Source organism: Gorilla gorilla, chromosome 16 (assembly GCF_029281585.2).
Source record: "Gorilla gorilla gorilla isolate KB3781 chromosome 16, NHGRI_mGorGor1-v2.1_pri, whole genome shotgun sequence".
Lineage (NCBI taxonomy): Eukaryota > Metazoa > Chordata > Mammalia > Primates > Hominidae > Gorilla > Gorilla gorilla.
This window is the reverse complement of record NC_073240.2, coordinates 84,589,262-84,606,578: the sequence shown is the minus strand read 5'-3', so window position 1 is coordinate 84,606,578 and position 17,317 is coordinate 84,589,262. Positions and strand designations below refer to the sequence as shown.

The following is a 17,317-nucleotide window of genomic DNA, read 5'->3' as shown; positions in this document are numbered from 1 at the left end:
GCGGCCTTCTGGAGCGGCGACTTGGCCACGCTTGGGGTACAGGGTTGTGGGAAGTCATGTCATCCCCTCCCCACGTGTTCCCTTGGCCATACTTTCCTGCCCCTCCACTTCCAGGCAAAACACTCCTCGGGACAGGCCTTGGGACATGTCCTAGATACACAATGGGGGCGCTGGACTTGGTGATAAGGGGCCTGCAGGAAGAAAGAGGCAGCCGTGAGAGCCGCCTGCAGATCCACGATGCATCTTAAAATTACAAATTCTCAGGCCCCACCCCAGACCTACTGAGTCAGAATACCCAGGGCACTGAGCCAGGGGGTGGGTGCCCGTAGGCCCGGCAGCACCCAGCCTGCAGAAGCTCCACCTCCGGGAGCGCTGAGCTAGGACCAGCTCCCCACGCCCCTGCCCTGGGGCTGCCGGGAGTCCAGTCCTGTTACGCCTCCCGCGGCCGCGCACAGCGGCAACCCAGGGGTGCGGGGCCGCGCGCGGTCAGGGAGGGGCCTGCGGAGGCGCGAGGCCCCCGGAAGCGCCTTTCCCGGAAGGCAGGGAGGCGGCGCCGGCCTCCGGAGGCGGCCTGGGCGATGGCGGCGGAGTTTTGTCCATAACCTGGGCAACCGCGCAGCTGGAGGATGGCCTCACTCGGGCCTGCCGCAGCTGGGGAGCAGGCGTCGGGGGCTGAGGCGGAGCCGGGCCCTGCGGGGTCGCCGCCGCCGCCCTCACCGTCCTCTCTGGGGCCCCTGCTCCCCCTGCAGCGGGAACCTCTCTACAACTGGCAGGCGACCAAGGCGTCGCTGAAGGAGCGCTTCGCCTTCCTCTTCAACTCGGAGCTGCTGAGCGATGTGCGCTTCGTACTGGGCAAGGGTCGCGGCGCCGCCGCCGCGGGGGGCCCGCAGCGCATCCCCGCCCACCGCTTCGTGCTGGCTGCCGGCAGCGCCGTCTTTGACGCCATGTTCAACGGCGGCATGGCCACCACGTCGGCCGAGATCGAGCTGCCGGACGTGGAGCCCGCAGCCTTCCTGGCGCTGCTGAGGTGAGCGGCAGCGCGGGCCGGGCCGGGCCGGGCTGGGAGATCCCCGGGGCCCGGCCTACCCCGACTCCCGGATGACCTTGGGCTGGGCTCTTCTGACCCGCCCGGGGCCTCAGTTTCCTCCCGAGCCGTTGATGCTCCGGAGGGTCGAAATCGAAATCTGTGAACCAGGACGGCTCAGTCGCCAACTAAACGTTAGTGTCTTCATTAGGCAAGCTTGCGTTTTACCGTTGAAAGGCGTTTCGCATTCCTATTATGGATTGTCGCTCAGACTTCAGAATTAGACAAGTGGCAAGGATAGAGGGGCAGATCAGGTTGTCCTGATTGCCCATTTGCGAAGTTTTATGTTTTTGTTTGGGGGAAGAGAGTAGTTGAAAAATCTTGCAGGACTGATGTTTTGGGGTTATTGTCACCCCCCTCCCCCCGCTTTTTTGAGACAAGGTCTTGCTCTGTCGCCCAGGCTGGAGTAGCGTGATCATGGCTCACTGCAGCCTCGACCTCTCCGGGCTCAGGTGATCCTCCGACCTCAGCCTCCCGAGTAGTTGGGACTACAGGCACGCGCCACCACGCCCGGCTAATTTTTTTTATTTTTATTTTTGGTAGAGAGAGGGTTTCACTATGTTGCCCAGGCTGGTCTCGGACTCCTGGGGTCAAGCGATCCGCCCACCTCGGCCTCCCAAAGTGCTGGGATTACAGGCGTGAACCACCGCGCCTGGCCACTTTTTTGTTTTTGTTTTTGTTTTTCATTAACGTATTAGTTGTCAAGACCCAGGAAAGTAAATACCAAAACAGATAAGTGAGGCTTTACCTGCTTTGTGTTTCTACACACAAGGTCACATTTGCTTATAAATGAATCCCTCCCTTGATGTTAGAATTTGCTTGTTGGTTATTTGAGGATAGTAGATTGACATCTAATGGAAAGATGTGATTGTTTGGCATTGCTAGCTTTTAATCACAGCCATCCTGTTAGGGAGGCGTAAGAATTGTTTACCCCAATTTCACAAATGGGACTGAGGCCCAGAAGAGTCAAGTATCTTGCCCAAGGTAACAAACAGCTAACTCACACTGAAGACCATGTCTGTTTCATTATACTAAGATGGTTTTAAATAGCTGCCTGAGTAGAACGTGTTGTTATTAAAGTGGCAGAGTCTTGGGTAGTACTGAAGCAAAAACAGGCAGGTTAGTGGGACAGAATTAGATACAAAGGTTCACGGTTGAATCAGAAAGATCAACAAGAAAATGAATGTAAAGTTCACACAACTAGAAACAAATAATAAGATTCCATTGACAAATGGATAAAGGACAGGATAGATAACTTAGAGAAAGAAAAAATACAACTAATTAACGAATGTTTTACCTGGCTGGTAATTAGGAAGTGCAAATTAAAAGACAGTGGTATTTTTTCCTTCCATTAATCCCACCAAAAAATTTAAAGGTAACATCTGAACAGCATTTTCTGACAAAGATGGTGGTAAAAACCCTTTTGGAAAACAGTTTGGTGCTATAGATTTTCTTTCCACACGTTAAGAAGCATTCAAGTATTGCAAATTGCATACAAAAATATTTACAGCTTTATTTATAGTAGTGAGTAAGTAGTCAGCTGTAGGGAATGGTTAAACAGTGGTAGGTTCACTTGATGAGATATAATGCAGTCACTAAATATGATGGATAGCACTTGAAACTGCACCATGATTACAACGTGAAAAGACATGGAACAAACATATACCTAGAGACCGGGATAAAAGGAAACATACCAAAATGCTAAGCAAAGTCACCTGGAGTAGTGAGATGAAAGTACCTTTTTTTCTTCTTTATTCTTTGTTTCTGGTATTTTCTGTAATTTAGTTCAGTTACATTTATAAAGGGGGGGGACCTCAAAAGCTAAAATCCAGGTCATTTTAGTTTAAAGTTCACCAGGAGGATTGGGTATAGTTCATTTGGATTTTCTAGACTAGAAGTAGTTTTCAAAATGATCTGTGGGCCGTCTGCATTATAATCTTCTGGGGTGCTTATGAAATGTGTAGATCTCATCCTCATTATATACCGTAATATTTGGAGGTGAGACCTTGGTAGCATTTTTAACACTCTCCCTAAGTGATACTTATACAAACTAAATTTGAGAACCACAAATCTAAAACTATTTTGGGGCAATTTTTTACTTTGAAAAAATATTGAGATTACTAGGATAAGAATGTAGAGGAAAAATACATATTTTAATATTTTCACCGAAGCTGCTAATTAGTGCTTTCCCATCAATAGAAAGTAAGTTAATTTTAGAGTGTTTGAAATGTAGGACAGTGCAATTTTTTTTTCACATTGTAAAACATTTTTTACATTTTTAAACTTTTTTTTCATTTTTACATTTTCAGTGTGTTTTATTTTCCTGGCATTGTATTTATCCTTCAGGTTCTGGTCATTGTTCTATTTCGAAATTGATATCTGGACTGATTTCTAAATTTAATGTTGGCTGGCTGTGTAACATAGATGTTGTTGTTAGCTAATACGTGACAAAAAGATGCCTGATAGTACTTGCTAAGTTGGAAGAGCAGGTTAGTTTGGGCATACTTGTAAACATCTTGAATTAGTTAACATTACTTACAGGCTCATGAACTTAAGTTTGAAGCCCTTGAAGAAACTGTGCACTTTGAACTGCCTGACCTTTAAATGATGTTCTTCAGTTGTTTGACAAATACTATATGCCTCCCTTTTGGGGCGCTTGTGAAACAGCGAATGGCTGTTGTAGGTGTTTGGGATACAGCAATAAACAAGAAAAAGTCCTTGCCCTCATGAAGCACATAATCTAGTAAAGGGAAACTAAAGATACAATGTCAAGTACTGATGAATGTTTTGAAGAAAAATAATCAAGTTATGAGAGAAGGAACATTCTCAGCAAGGGAACGCATTGTTTTCGGCACTAAGGATCCCCTGTTGGAGGAACGCAAGAGTGAACCAGTGTGCCTTAAGCACAGTAGAGGGAAGTGGTAGAAAATGAGGTCAAAAAGACAGGCCAGGCAGGATGGTGCAGGGCTTTAGAGACTGAACGAAGACTTTTTCAGCTGGTATTTGATGGAAAGCCTTTGGAGAGTTTTGAATGGGACTGGGGAGGTGGAGGTGGTGGCAGGAGGTTGTGATCTGATTTACATTTTAAAAAAACAAACTCTTTCTGGCAGTGGTTGGAGTAAAATAGGCAGCAAGGTGATAGATGAAGAGGCTTTTGCAGTAGTCCAGGCAAGAGGCGATGGTGAATTGTACCTTGTACCAGGGAGGTAGCAAAGGACATGATGAGACATGGTCAAATTCTGGATATATTTTTGAAGGTACAAGCAAGAGGACTTCCAAGACATCCAAGTAGGGTCATAGAGTAGACAGAAATATGAATTTGGAGGTGAGGGAGCAGCTTGCTGAACATAAATTTGGAAGTTAAGAGTGAATGGTATTTAAATCGAGAGATCAAGTGAGATTACCTAGGAAGGCATGTAGATTGTGAAGAGAGGTACAAGGATGAGCTCTGGAATCTTCAAATATGTAGAGATGTAGCAGAGAAAAAGCATAAAATGAAACTGAGAAGCAGCTGTCAGTGGAATTAGAAGAGAAAGAAGGAGCATTATATTCTGAAAGTCAAGTCAAAACATTTCAAGAAAGAAGAAGTGGGAAATGTCAACTATGGAAAGTGGAAAGTGGTCAGTTACAATGCTATTGAGAGTCAGGTATAATAAAGACTTTGAGTTGATTTTTAATCTTGACAAGGTGGAAGCTATTGATAACCCTGCCAAGAGTGATTTCAGCTGATTAGAGTAGGTTAGGCAGAAAATGGGAAGTGAGGAGCTGGAGACAGTATAAACAGTCCTCTCAGGAGTTTTGTTGCAAAGGGGAACAGAGAATGACGTGATGGCTGGAAGGGGCACGAGGTAAGTGTTCTTCAGTATTCTGTCCTCAGTTCTCATCCTTTCTCCCATCAACCAAAGTGAGAGCTTTACGCACTCATTCCCCCACATGTGTCTCCAAAGCTCTACTTAGCTCCAGACCCTCATTTCCAACTGGACCATCACGAAGTAATGTTTTATACCCATGCAGATGGACATGTTATTAATAAAAGTATCTGACATTTAATGAGTACTTTTACTGTGTGCCATAGATTGTTCCTAAGCCCCTTTGTGATCTCACTTAAATTTCAGGAAAATCCTTTGAGACAGGCATACTTCTTATCCCCCTGCAATAGCTTTTGCCATATTAATGCTATAAATAAAGCAACCCCCAGAAAGCAATAATTTATTCTTGCTTATGATTCTGTAGGTCAGCTAGGAAATGACTTCATGGGCTTAGCTCCAAATTGTAGTTTCGTTTCACTCCATTCTACACATTTCTTGTCCATTTTAGACCATTCCTGAAAATTTTACCTGCCTCTCCATTTTTTTCTGCATTGCTTCAACCAAACTACTGCATTCAGACTTAACTCTCTCCATTCATCCTGTTAACAGTGATCTCTCCAATATTGGCATATGGTCATATAATTCCCCTGAATCTTTTAATGACTTCTTTTTACCTACAGGATGAAATTTAAACACTTTAGCAGGTACATGAAACCTTTGTGATTTGATCTCTCTTTCTTCCTCTCCTCTCCATCCACTCAGTGTTTCAACCCTAATTACTAATGGCCTTTTTCTTGTTTTAGTGCCTGCTTCTAAGTCCTCCTTACCTTTGTACTCCTCAGTCTTTCTGCCAGGGCTCCACACTTAATTACTACTCTTCAGATAATCTTCAGGCTTTACTTCCTCTATAAAAATTCCACCCACAGGCAAAATTGCACACTGGCTCATCTAATCTCTCACAGCATGTTTTGGTTATCTGTTGCTGTGGAACAAATCACTGGAATACCTAGTGACTTAAACAACTTTTATTATCTTTTACAGTTGTGTGGGTTGACTGGAATCACCTAGGTGGTTTGTCGTGTATGTAGCTGTAGTCAGATAGCAGATGGGGTTGGACTCATCTGGAGGTTTAACTCACAGTCTGGGATGGCTGAGCCTTAAGTCTCAGGTCCTCTTCAAGAGGCTTCTTCAGCTGGTCTCTCCAGCAGGGTAGCTTGACTTCGTGGCTCATGACTCCGAGGAACACAAAAGCAGGAGCTGCCAGGCATCCTTAAGGTGTAGGTCTCAGACTGGTGCAATGTCACTCTGCCACAATCTGTTGGTTCAAGGGGCTCACACAGGGACAACCCAGATTCATCATGGGACAGATCTATGTAAGGGCATGAACACAAGAAAGCATGATTTCTTGGGGCCATCATTAGAGATTAGTTATTAGATATGAGTGCCTAATATATACTTCTGTTATTAGGACATTACTTTTTTATCATTTCAGTACCAGACTATAGTTGTGTGCTGCATAATGGCATTTTGGTGAACAGTGGACTGCAAATAAGATGGTGGACCCATAAGATTATAATACGGTATTTTTACTGTGCATTTTCTATGTTTAGATACACAATACTCACCATTGTTTTAAAGTTGCCTATAGTATTCAGTACAGTAACATCCTGTAGTGGTTTGTAGCCCAGAAGCAATAGTCTATACCACATAGCTTAGGTGCGTAGTAGGCTATACCATTGAGATTTATGTGAGTGCAGTCTATGATGTTTGCATGATGATGAAATTGCCGAACAATGCCTTTCTTAGAATGTATCCCCATCATTAAGTAATGCATGACTGACTGTGTAAGGTTTTTATGGGCAAAGCTATCTTACCCATATTTTTATCTCTAGCACTATTACAGTGCCTGCTATATAGTCCCTCAATAAACGTTTTTGAGTAAAATGAACAGATAAGTAGTGATACAAAGTTTCTTACACATATCTTGTGATCATTCTTATATAAAATCAAGTATTCACCTTAGGCTTTTAAAATGTATTTTATTTTATTTTATTTTATTTTATTTTTTGGGATAGAGTTTCACTCTGTCACCCAGGCTGGAGTACAGTGGCGCGATCTTGGCTTACCCAACCTCCGCCTGCTGGGTTCAAGCAATTCTCCTGGCTTAGCCTCCCGAATAGCTGGGATTACAGGTGTGTGCCACCACGCCTGGCTAATTTTTGTATTTTTAGTAGAGATGGGGTTTTACCATATTGGCCAGGCTGGTCTCAAACTCCTGACCCCAGGTGATCCGCCTGCCTCGGCCTCCCAAAGTGCTGGGATTACAGGTGTGAGCTACCGTGCCCGGCTTTAAATTTTTAGTTAGATTAAATATAACCTAAGTTTTTTTTTTTTTGAAAATTATTAATTTGGGGGGAAAAATAGGACTAATTTGAGGACATGTAATAATTTTTCTGTGCTCTCGTCCTTAGAGGTTGTATATGAGAGCTTAAATGGTCACTTTAAAATACGAAGAATTGTGGTAATGTCATGTTTAATCTTTACATTTTAAAAACCTTGGCTTAGTTTTTTTAAAAATATTATAAAAACTCTAATAATTAAATAGAATGTAAAGGAAATGTATACATATGAACCAAGAGGATTCTTGGATTTTTAAGTAACTTTTTTTTGTTAGAAATGAAAATATTTTCCCTTTCGATGTTACATAGAAACCTATGCTGAATTGTCTAGTCAATTAACGTGTATTTATTGAGACTTAAACACATGCCCATAATGTGCCTGGTACTGTTTAAGAAATAAATTAAAAATATAAGATACACAGAGATCCTTTTCTTACTGTTTATTGTCCAGTATTTATTTTTAATTTGCAGTGCACCCAAAAGAACTTAAAATGCCTTATAAGAAACACAAGGGTAAGAAATAAACTAGAGTCAAGGGTGAAGCTAATAGAAAAATGTATGCTGTCAAGCTGGGTACAGTGGCTCAGGCCTATAATCCCAGCACTTGGGGAGGCTGAGGCGGGAGGATTGCTTGAGGCCAGGAGTTTGAAACTAGCCTGGGAAATATAGCAAGACCTGTCTCTACAAAAACATAAAGCATAAAAAAAAATGAGCTGAGCCTAGTGGCATGTGCCTGTAGTGTTAGTTACTCTGGAGGCTGAAGCAGGAGATTCACCTGAGCCCAGGAATTTGAGGATATAGTGAGCTATGATCGTGCCACCACTCTCCACCTGGAGTGACAATGAGACCCTGTCTCAAAAACAAACAAAATGTATAAGCTATAAACTTTTGTTGTTGTTGTTGTTGTTGTTGTTGTTGTTGTTGTTGTTGTTGTTGTTTTTGAGACGGAGTCTTGCTCTGTCGCCCAGGCTGGAGTACAATGGCGTGATCTCAGCTAACTGCAACCACTGCTGCCCGGGTTCAAGTGATTCTCCTGCCTCAGCCTCCTGAGTAGCTGGGATTACAGGCGCCCGCCACCATGCCGGCTAATTTTTGTATTTTTAGTAGAGTCGGGGTTTCACCAGGTTGGGCAGGCTGATCTTGAACTCCTGACCTCAGGTGATCCACCTGCTTTTGCCTCCCAAAGTGCTGGGATTACAGGTATGAGCCACCACGCCCGGCCAACTTTGTTTTAATTATCTGAGCAGCTAATGCAAAAAGAGAAACCTGGGTGGACGTAATTATTTATAGGTTAAGAACAAGGCAACTACTTAGGAGATGCACAAATCTGATAATTAGATGAGTTTTTAAAAAAATCCTGATGAGATCCCCTCATACAGAAGACATTGCTGTAATGAAGTGTCTTCAATCTGTGTCTTCAGATACATACTTGTTTTAAAAAATGTTCCTTGATAGAAAGCAAAAGTATATTACTGAAGTATAATTTGATAAAAGCAATTTGAATGGGAGATCTCACACAAAATAATCTACAAACTTGATTCTCTCTTGTTCCTGGAGTGTACTTCCCACCGTCCTTTTAATCTTTAGATCTAATCTCAAGCAGAAATTTCTCTACAAACCTTTTCCACATCTTCCTAAGTCAAAGCCCGCATTTATAGATTCTCATAGAACCATGTATAGGTTTGCGGCACTTGTCCTGTTAAGTGTGAATCTACTCAAGGGCAAATGGTGATAAAGGCCTCACATTGCTGCTCTGTTTTACAACTCTAGTAATTTTTACCTGACAAAAATACATAAAGTCAAGCATGTAAAGACTTCTAGACTGCTACCTTGTCCTTCAAACAAAAATTTCTTTTTTTTTAATTAAAAAAATTTTTTTTAAAGTCTCACTTTGTTGGCCAGGCTAGAGTGCAGTGGTGCGATCTCCGCTCCCTGCAGCCTCCGCCTCCCAGATTCAAGTGAGTCTCCTGCCTCAACCTCCCAGATAGCTGGGATGACAGGCATGAGCCACCGTGCCTGGCCTAAAACAAAAATTTCATAGTTTTCTAGTTTAAGAAGGGAATTGAGCATGCTGTTAGCATTCTCTCTCTCTCAATTAAAATGACTATTAAGAAATTTTTAAAAAATAGTAAGTCCATTACAATGAAGAGAAAAAGAGAGGTTGGAAGGGCCAACAGAGTAGAAAGGGACAGAGAAGTTGGAAGCTGGTTGATGGATGAACTAGAGTAGATGAATCTGGAGCCCAGAATCCAGAGCTTTCAAAGCTGCAGCGGAGCTGGAGCGCCTTTCCTGGCAGAACCCCAACAAAGTTCTTGGCTAGCAGTTGGAAGTAAGGAGGGTGGAAATGAGAAGGTAGTGCTAAAACATGGAAATTAATTTAAAGCCTGTGTATAGACCATCCCCTTAGCCAGCTGTCCATGACAATGGACAGGCTTTTTGAGATAAATTGAACAAACTGCCTGAGAAGAACTGGGACTGCTGGGTATGGCTTTGGGACCCCAGGGTTAAGCTCTCTTCCAATGGCTTTGAGGGGTCCCTGCCCTAGGGCCGGCTTCCCACTCTAATGCCAGGTGCCAGTCAGCAAGCCTCCCACATACACAGAGCTCCCAGCCAACATTTCTGTTTTGGAGATAGTATTATCTTGAAAACAGACCAGCTGCTTAGAATAGTGAAGTTGGAGACGGAGTTTAATCATCTGACATATAAGGAAAAGCAGAACGTGAATGACAGAGACCAAGAGAAACACAACAGCGAACTTTTAAAACTTTGGTTAATGTCATCTTGGAGACTTCAGAAAGTTTTTGCGTTCGTAAAACCAGCACATGGTGCTGTGGAGAAAAAAGGAACGATCAAGAAAGAAGCAAGCATTCTTAGAAATTTAAATGTGATTGCTGTAGAGAAAAATAGGAAGGCACCAGAAGATAATGGCAAGGAAATCTTCCAAAATGCAGAGGGAAATAATGATAAAAAATATGAGACAACATACAGATAAATAGCTAATATTTACTGAGGCAATTTTTTTTGTCAGGCATTATTCAAAATGCTTTGTGTTTTAATTTATGTTAATCCTCACAACCACATTATGAAGTAGGTGCTCTTATTCTCATCTTTTTAGAGAGGCAGGCATTGATAATAAGTCACATGGCTAGCAAGTGACAAAACAAGCTCAAACCCAAGCAGTCTATTTCCTCTTGGCCTTACTGTATGGCACTGAAAACAGTCAGAAGCCCTGAAATGGTGTGTTATGGTAAACAGCTCTCCTGTTTCCTCAGCCTTGGTTTTCTTATTAAAATGCAGGGAATAGCACCTTCCTTCTATGTGAGAGGATTAAATGAATTGGCATTTGTCATACGGCAGACACTCAACAAATGGTAGCTTTCTCTCTGGTTTTATTCATTGCCCTCTCTTTGGCCATGAGGGACTGTGCCTTACTTAGCTTTTAATTCCCTGTATTCATCACAGAGTTTGCTACATAATGTCAAGTGAGCATTATGAGGGTGATACAGTTGACTGAGGAGTCTCTAAAAGGAGTGTTCAGGGGAAAAAAGTATGTAAGAACAGTGTGATCCTGAAATACAGCACCCTTGCCTTTGAAAATTAGATATAGGGGAGTATACCTCCACTTGAGATAGTTGTAAAGATAACTGATCAGAGGAGTGCCAGGATTTGGTTAGGGTGGGGAGTGAGGGGGACGTAACAGGCTAGCGTTTTCATTGTGCATTGTGATTATGGCCATAGGAATAAAATGAGGAAATTGAAAGGTAGAAGGTAGGGACATGAAATAGAACTTAACTGTCATCACTCACCTCAGTGTAATAAGAGTATTCTGAAAGAAGATAATGGGTTTTCTTAAACCTGTATTTTACAACTTGGGTCCTGGAAATACAAATGTAGTAAGTGTTCTGGGAGTGCATATCTAAAGCTACCTGGGTCTGAGTCTTCCAGGCAAATGATTTGAAAAAAAATTTTTTTTCTAAAGTGTTCTTATGTCTTTAAGTATCACCAAAATGAAATAATGGTTCTTGCCGGGCGCAGTGGCTCACAGCTGTCATCCCAGCACTTTGGGAGGCCAAGGTGGTCCTGAGGTCAGGAGTTCAGGACCAGCCTAGCCAACATGGTGAAACCCCGTCTCTACTAAAAATACAAAAATTAGCCGGGCATGGTGGCATACTCCTGTAATCCCAGCTACTCAGGAGGCTGAGGCAGGAGAAGCTCTTGTACCCAGGAGGTAAAGGTTGCAGGGAGCAGAGATCACACCAGTGGACTCTAGCCTGGGCGACAGAACAAGACTCTGTCTCAAAAAAAAAAAAAAAAGGCCAGGCACTGTGGCTCACACCTATAATCCTACCACTTTGGGAGGCCAAGGCTGGTGGATCACCTGAGGTCAGGAGTTCAAGACCAGCCTGTCCAACATAATGAAGCCCCGTCTCTACTAAAAGTACAAAAAATTAGCTAGGTGTGGTGGCGGGCGCCACTCAGGAGGCTAAGGTAGGAGAATTGTTTGAACCTGGGAGGTGGAAGTTGCAGTGAGCCGAGATCACGCCATTACACTCCAGCCTGGGCAACAAGAGTGAAACTCCGTCTCAAAAAAAAGGAAAAAAAAAGAAATAATGGTTCTTTTTTTTTTTTTTTTTTGAGAAGGAGTCTCACTCTGTTGCCAGACTGGAGTGCAGTAGCGCAATCTTGGCTCACTACAATCTCTGCCTCCCAGGTTCAAGCGATTCTTCTGCCTCAGTCTCCCGAGCAGCTGGGATTACAGGTGTGCGCCACCACAACTGGCTAATTTTTGTATTTTTAGTAGAGATGGCGTTTCACATGTCGGCCAGGATGATCTCAATCTCCTCACCTTGTGATCCGCCCACCTTGGCCTCCTAAAGTGCTGGGATTACAGGTGTGAGCCACCGCGCCTGGCCGAAATAATGGTTCTTAATGCCATACTTCTCCAGGAGCCTCAGCTATCTTAAGTGTAGCTGAGAACTGGGCAGTAAGCACAAGGGTCTCTGAGGAGCCACAAAATGGGGCCTAAAAGTGATATGTACAAGTTCAAGTATAGTTTAACAAGAACCACCCAGGTCTTCACTGAGAATCTTAGCTTTTTCTCATTTTTTTTATTATTTTATTTTATTATTTATTTATTTTTGAGATGGAGTCTAGCTCTGTTGCCCATGCCACCATGCAGTGGCACGATCTTGACTCACAGCAACCTGTGCCTCCCAGATTAAAACGATTCTCCTGCCTCAGCCTCCCGAGTAGCTGGGATTACGGGCATACACCACCACGCCCGGCTAATTTTTGTATTTTTAATAGACTGGGTTTTGCGTTGTTGACCAGGCTGATCTCGAACTCGTGACCTCAGGTGATCCACCTCAGCCTCCCAAAGTGTTGAGATTACAGGCGTGAGCCACCATGCTCGGCCTGTTTTTTTTAAATTTTATTTTAAGTTCCGGGGTACATGTGCAGGATGCAGGATGTGCAGGTTTGTTACGTAGGTAAACATGTGGCAATGTGGTTTGCTGCACCTGTCAACCTGTCACCTGGGCATTAAGCCCAGCATGCATTAGCTATTTATCCTGATGCTCACCCTCCCTCATTTTTCTCAGTTCTATAAAGCTGATTTATCTCTCGACCTACCAGTTAGAAGCAGTGAACTAGGAGGAAGGCAACATTGGGCTGCTAGATAATATTTTTAGAGAAAAATTGGACCTAAATACTACGAAGTACATAGCAAGATGGAGTCATTTAATATAGTATTAAGTTGCTTTATTCCTCCCAAGCCCCAGTACTCTAATCTGTGGTCATTATGCTAATTCTGGGATAACAGTGAAAGGTTAAAAGATGCCCAGAATAAGAAGGTACTATTATCAAGAAATCAATGAATATTTTAACATATAGAGATGCGACTTTAGCCACCTGCAGATTTACTTAAGTGGACATCTTTTGATGAGGGAAAGATAAGTGAACCACTTTTGTCCTAAGGAGCAGTGGGGTGCTAGAAAGAACTCTGAGGATGGCTTGGAGACATAGATTTGTCTCATGATTAAGTAATAATATTAATAATCCTCAGGATTCAGTAAGAATAAAATGAGATGATGTACGTGCAAATGCCCTGTAGATTGCAAAGGCTGATGCAGATTTATTTTTATTTCAATAGTTTTTTAGGAACAGGTGGTTTTTGATTACATGGATAAGCGCTTTAGTGGTGATTTCTGAAATTTTGGTGCACTTGTCACCCGAGCAGTGTACACTGTACCCAGTATGTAGTCTTTTATCCCTCACTCCTCTCCCACCCTTCCCCCCATGAGTCCCCAAAGTCCATTATATCATTCTTATGCCTCTGTGTCGTGATACAGATTTCAGATTATTTTTCAGTTTGCTCATTACGTTTTAAAATATTCTCCCAGCACTTTGGGAGGCTGAGGTGGGAGGATAGCTTGAGCCTAGGAGATCAAGACCAGTCTGGGCAATATGGTGAAACCTGTCTCTACAAAAAATAAAAAATTAGCCAGGTGTGATAGTGCAAACTTGTAGTGCCAGCTACTTAGGGAGCTGAGGTGGGAGGATGGCTTGAGCCAGAGAGGTTGAAGCTGCAGTGAGCCATGCGCTCCAGCCTGGAATCGATCAAGACCCTGTCGATGGATGGATGGATGAATGGATGGCTGGGTGGGTGGGTGGGTGGGTAGATGGATGGATGGATGGATGGATGAAAACATAAAATAAAAATATAAGTAAATACTCCTCAGAAATTTAACTGTGATGGATTGCTTATCTAAAACATTACTGACCATCTCTGCAAATATGCCAATTGCTTTCCAGATTTCTATATTCAGATGAAGTTCAAATTGGTCCAGAAACAGTTATGACCACTCTTTATACTGCCAAGAAATACGCAGTCCCAGCCTTGGAAGCACACTGTGTAGAATTTCTCACCAAACATCTTAGGGCAGATAATGCCTTTATGTTACTTACTCAGGTAAGTAAATGTAGCTAAGGTATGTATCATTGTAGTTTTAAAATTGAGTAAACTATATATGGGCATTTAATATTTCCTGGAGAATTCTAGATTATAATTTTAAAGTATATAAAATGATTTTTATAATACAAATCAGGGAAACATGTCAGATATCTAAGATTTTAGAATTGAAAAGTGTATTAGAGGCCATGGATGGTGGTTCACACCTGTAATTCCAAGACTCTGGAATGCTGAAGTGGGTAGATCACTTGAGGTCAGGAGTTCAAGACCAGCCTGGCCAGCATGACCCCGTCTCTACTAAAAATACAAAAATTAGCCAGCTGTGGTGGCGCGAGCTTGTAATCCCAGCTACTCAAGAGGCTGAGGCAGAAGAATCGCTTGAATTGGGGTGGCGGGGCAGACACCCTGGGAGACAGAGCGAGACTCCATCACAAAAAAAAGCATGTTAGAGTTAATACGGTGCTGAATCATATAGGTGAAGAAGCTAAAGCCTTATATATATAAGTGGGGTGTTGTGACTCAAGGTTAGACAACTATTTAGAATTGGAGTTGAGATTGAGATCCAGTATTGTTTCTACTTATGATTGAGAGTATGATAGCATGAAATTTTATGAATGTCTTTGTTCTCAAATTTTGCTGGATCTGGAATAAAGATGGAATATTTCAAGTTCTGAAAAGTTCTAAAATTAATGATCTTTGGACCTGTAATCTGGAAACTTGCTGATCTACTCCTGGAGGAGTTAAAGTTTTAGGTTTATGTGAAATATTCTTTTTCTGACATTTTTAAGTTTTCACTAAGTATAGGATCCATATAGAAAACTACATAGATTGTGGCTGGGCAAGGTGGCTCAAGCCTGTAATCCCAGCACTTTGGGAGGCCAGGTGGGCGGATCACTTGAGGCCAATAGTTAGAGACCAGCCTGGCCAACAAGGCAAAACCCAGTCTCTACTAAAAATACAAAAATTAGCCGAGCATGGTGGCACATGCCTGTAACCCCGGCTACTTGGGAGGCTGAGGCAGGAGAATAGTTTGAGCTTGGGAGGTGGAGGTTGCAGTGAGCCGAGATTGCGCCATTGCAGTCCAGCTTGGGTGACAGAGGGAAACGCTGTCTCAAAAAAAGAAAGTACATGTATTCTAAGTGTATAGTCTAATGAATTTTTACAAACTGAACACAACTGTGGAACCTTTAACCAGTCCTTAACATATAGTATTTAGCATTTGTTATATGTGTGTAATCTGAGCTTTATACTTTGTATATCAACAGTTTTTTTCTTTTTAGACAATGTTGTAATTCTATGTAAAAATTGTTTTTAAAATTCTAAGGTGATAAAATATCCCATTTGACATTAGTACTGGAAATAATTATTGATGACCCCTAGCTCAACCCTCTCATTTTACAAATGGGAAAATTAAAACCTGGGGTAATTAACTGCCTTTCCAAACCCTCATAGGCTAGGTAGGGCCATGGCCCAGAGCTCTTGTTTTCCAGTTCAGTGTTCATTCTATCATTTAGAAAATGTTTGGTACCAGCCGGGCGCGGTGGCTCATGCCTGTAATCCCAGCACTTTGGGAGGCCGAGGCGGGCAGATCACGAGGCCAAGAGATCGAGACCATCCTGGCCAACATGGTGAAACCCCGTCTCTACTAAAAATACAAAAATTAACTGGGCGTGATGGCACGTGCCTGTAGTCCCAGCTACTCGGGAGGCTGAGGCAGGAGAATCGCTTGAACCTGGGAGGCAGAGTTTGCAGTGAGCATAGATCACACCACTGCATTCCAGCCTGGCGACAGAGCGAAACTCCGTCTCAAAAAAAAAAAAAAAAAAAAAATGTTTGGTACCTTTTAAAAACATCTTCTCTCATGAGGTATTTGTAGTTACAGAAGAAAGAACATTCTGATGTCACCTCTTCTTGGACATAATTATAGAACTCCACGTATGCCAGACCCCAAGCTATCCCCTTTACATATATTATGGCACTTACTCCTCACTATGATGCTGTGATGTAGTTTAATATTATTGTCCCTTTTTTTCTTTTTTCTCTTTTTTTTGAGGCAGATTCTAACTCTGTTGCCCAGCCTGGAGTGCAGTGGTGCAGTTTGGCTCACTGCAACCTCCACCTCTTGGGTTCAAGCGATTCTCCTGCCTCAGCCACCCGAGTAGCTGGGATTACCAGTGCGTACCACCACGCCTGGCTAATTTTTTTATTTTGGTAGGAATGGAGTTTCCCCATGTTGGCCAAGCTGGTCTCGAACTCCTGACCTCAAGTGATCCACCCGCCTTGGCCTCCCAAAGTGGTGGGATTATAGGCGTGAGCCACTGTGCCTCGCCTATTATCTCCTTATCCTCTTTTTAAAGATGAAAAATGGAAGCTTACAGAAGTTAACGTCTTATTACACTAGACAGCAGTGGTAAAACTAAGGTCTCACCTAAAATCGATAGTTGTGAAGGTTTAGTGATACTGATAATAGCAGAATGTACTGGGAGATGATTGTATGCCAGGCACCTTTCTCAGCACTTTGTGTACATTAATTCATTTAATCCTCACAATAACTTTATGAGGTGTGGGTTTTCAAAGTAAAGGTTTTCTTATTATCACCATTTTTAAGTAAGGAAATTGAGGCACAGAGAGGTGAAGTAACTTAACCAAAGTCATATAACTAATAAGTGATATCTCTGTATTTTTTCATCTTTTGAATTTGTCATTAAAATCTAATAAATAAGTTGATATTCATAAGATTCTTTATTGTCCAAGGAGTTTTAATGCATGTAGAGACGATCACTTAACTACTTTTATTTTAAAGGTGAGATATAAATTCAGAAACCAATAAACTAAACTTTGGCAATTAAAATGCAGATACTGGTTCAGTAGGGCCAGAATAGGGCCTCAGAGTACATTTCTAACAGGCATTCAGATGACACCAGTGTTTCTGGAGTACATGTTGGGTAGCAAGGATTAACAGGTGTCACTATGAGAAAAAAAAAACTTTTCAGTATCTTATTGGTCTGAGATTCCAGTATTACATTTTTCACTGGTGGGGTCATGTGAATTAGCC

At 42.5% G+C, this 17,317-nt stretch overlaps 1 protein-coding gene across 2 annotated transcripts in view; it reads left to right on the top strand.

Annotated features, from left to right (window-relative positions):
• The first annotated feature begins 429 nt into the window (after positions 1 to 429).
• BTBD1 (BTB domain containing 1) overlaps positions 430 to 17,317 on the top strand; it is a 56,819-nt gene continuing 39,931 nt past the window's right edge. The window contains exons 1-2 of one of the 2 annotated variants that reach the window (XM_019011203.4): positions 430 to 1,027; positions 14,106 to 14,262. In XM_019011203.4, coding sequence (XP_018866748.4) covers positions 627 to 1,027; positions 14,106 to 14,262 — 558 coding nt within the window. In that variant the 5' untranslated portion in view covers positions 430 to 626. The remainder of the gene's footprint in view (positions 1,028 to 14,105; positions 14,263 to 17,317) is intronic. The other variant, XM_004056678.5, reaches the window with a different exon arrangement.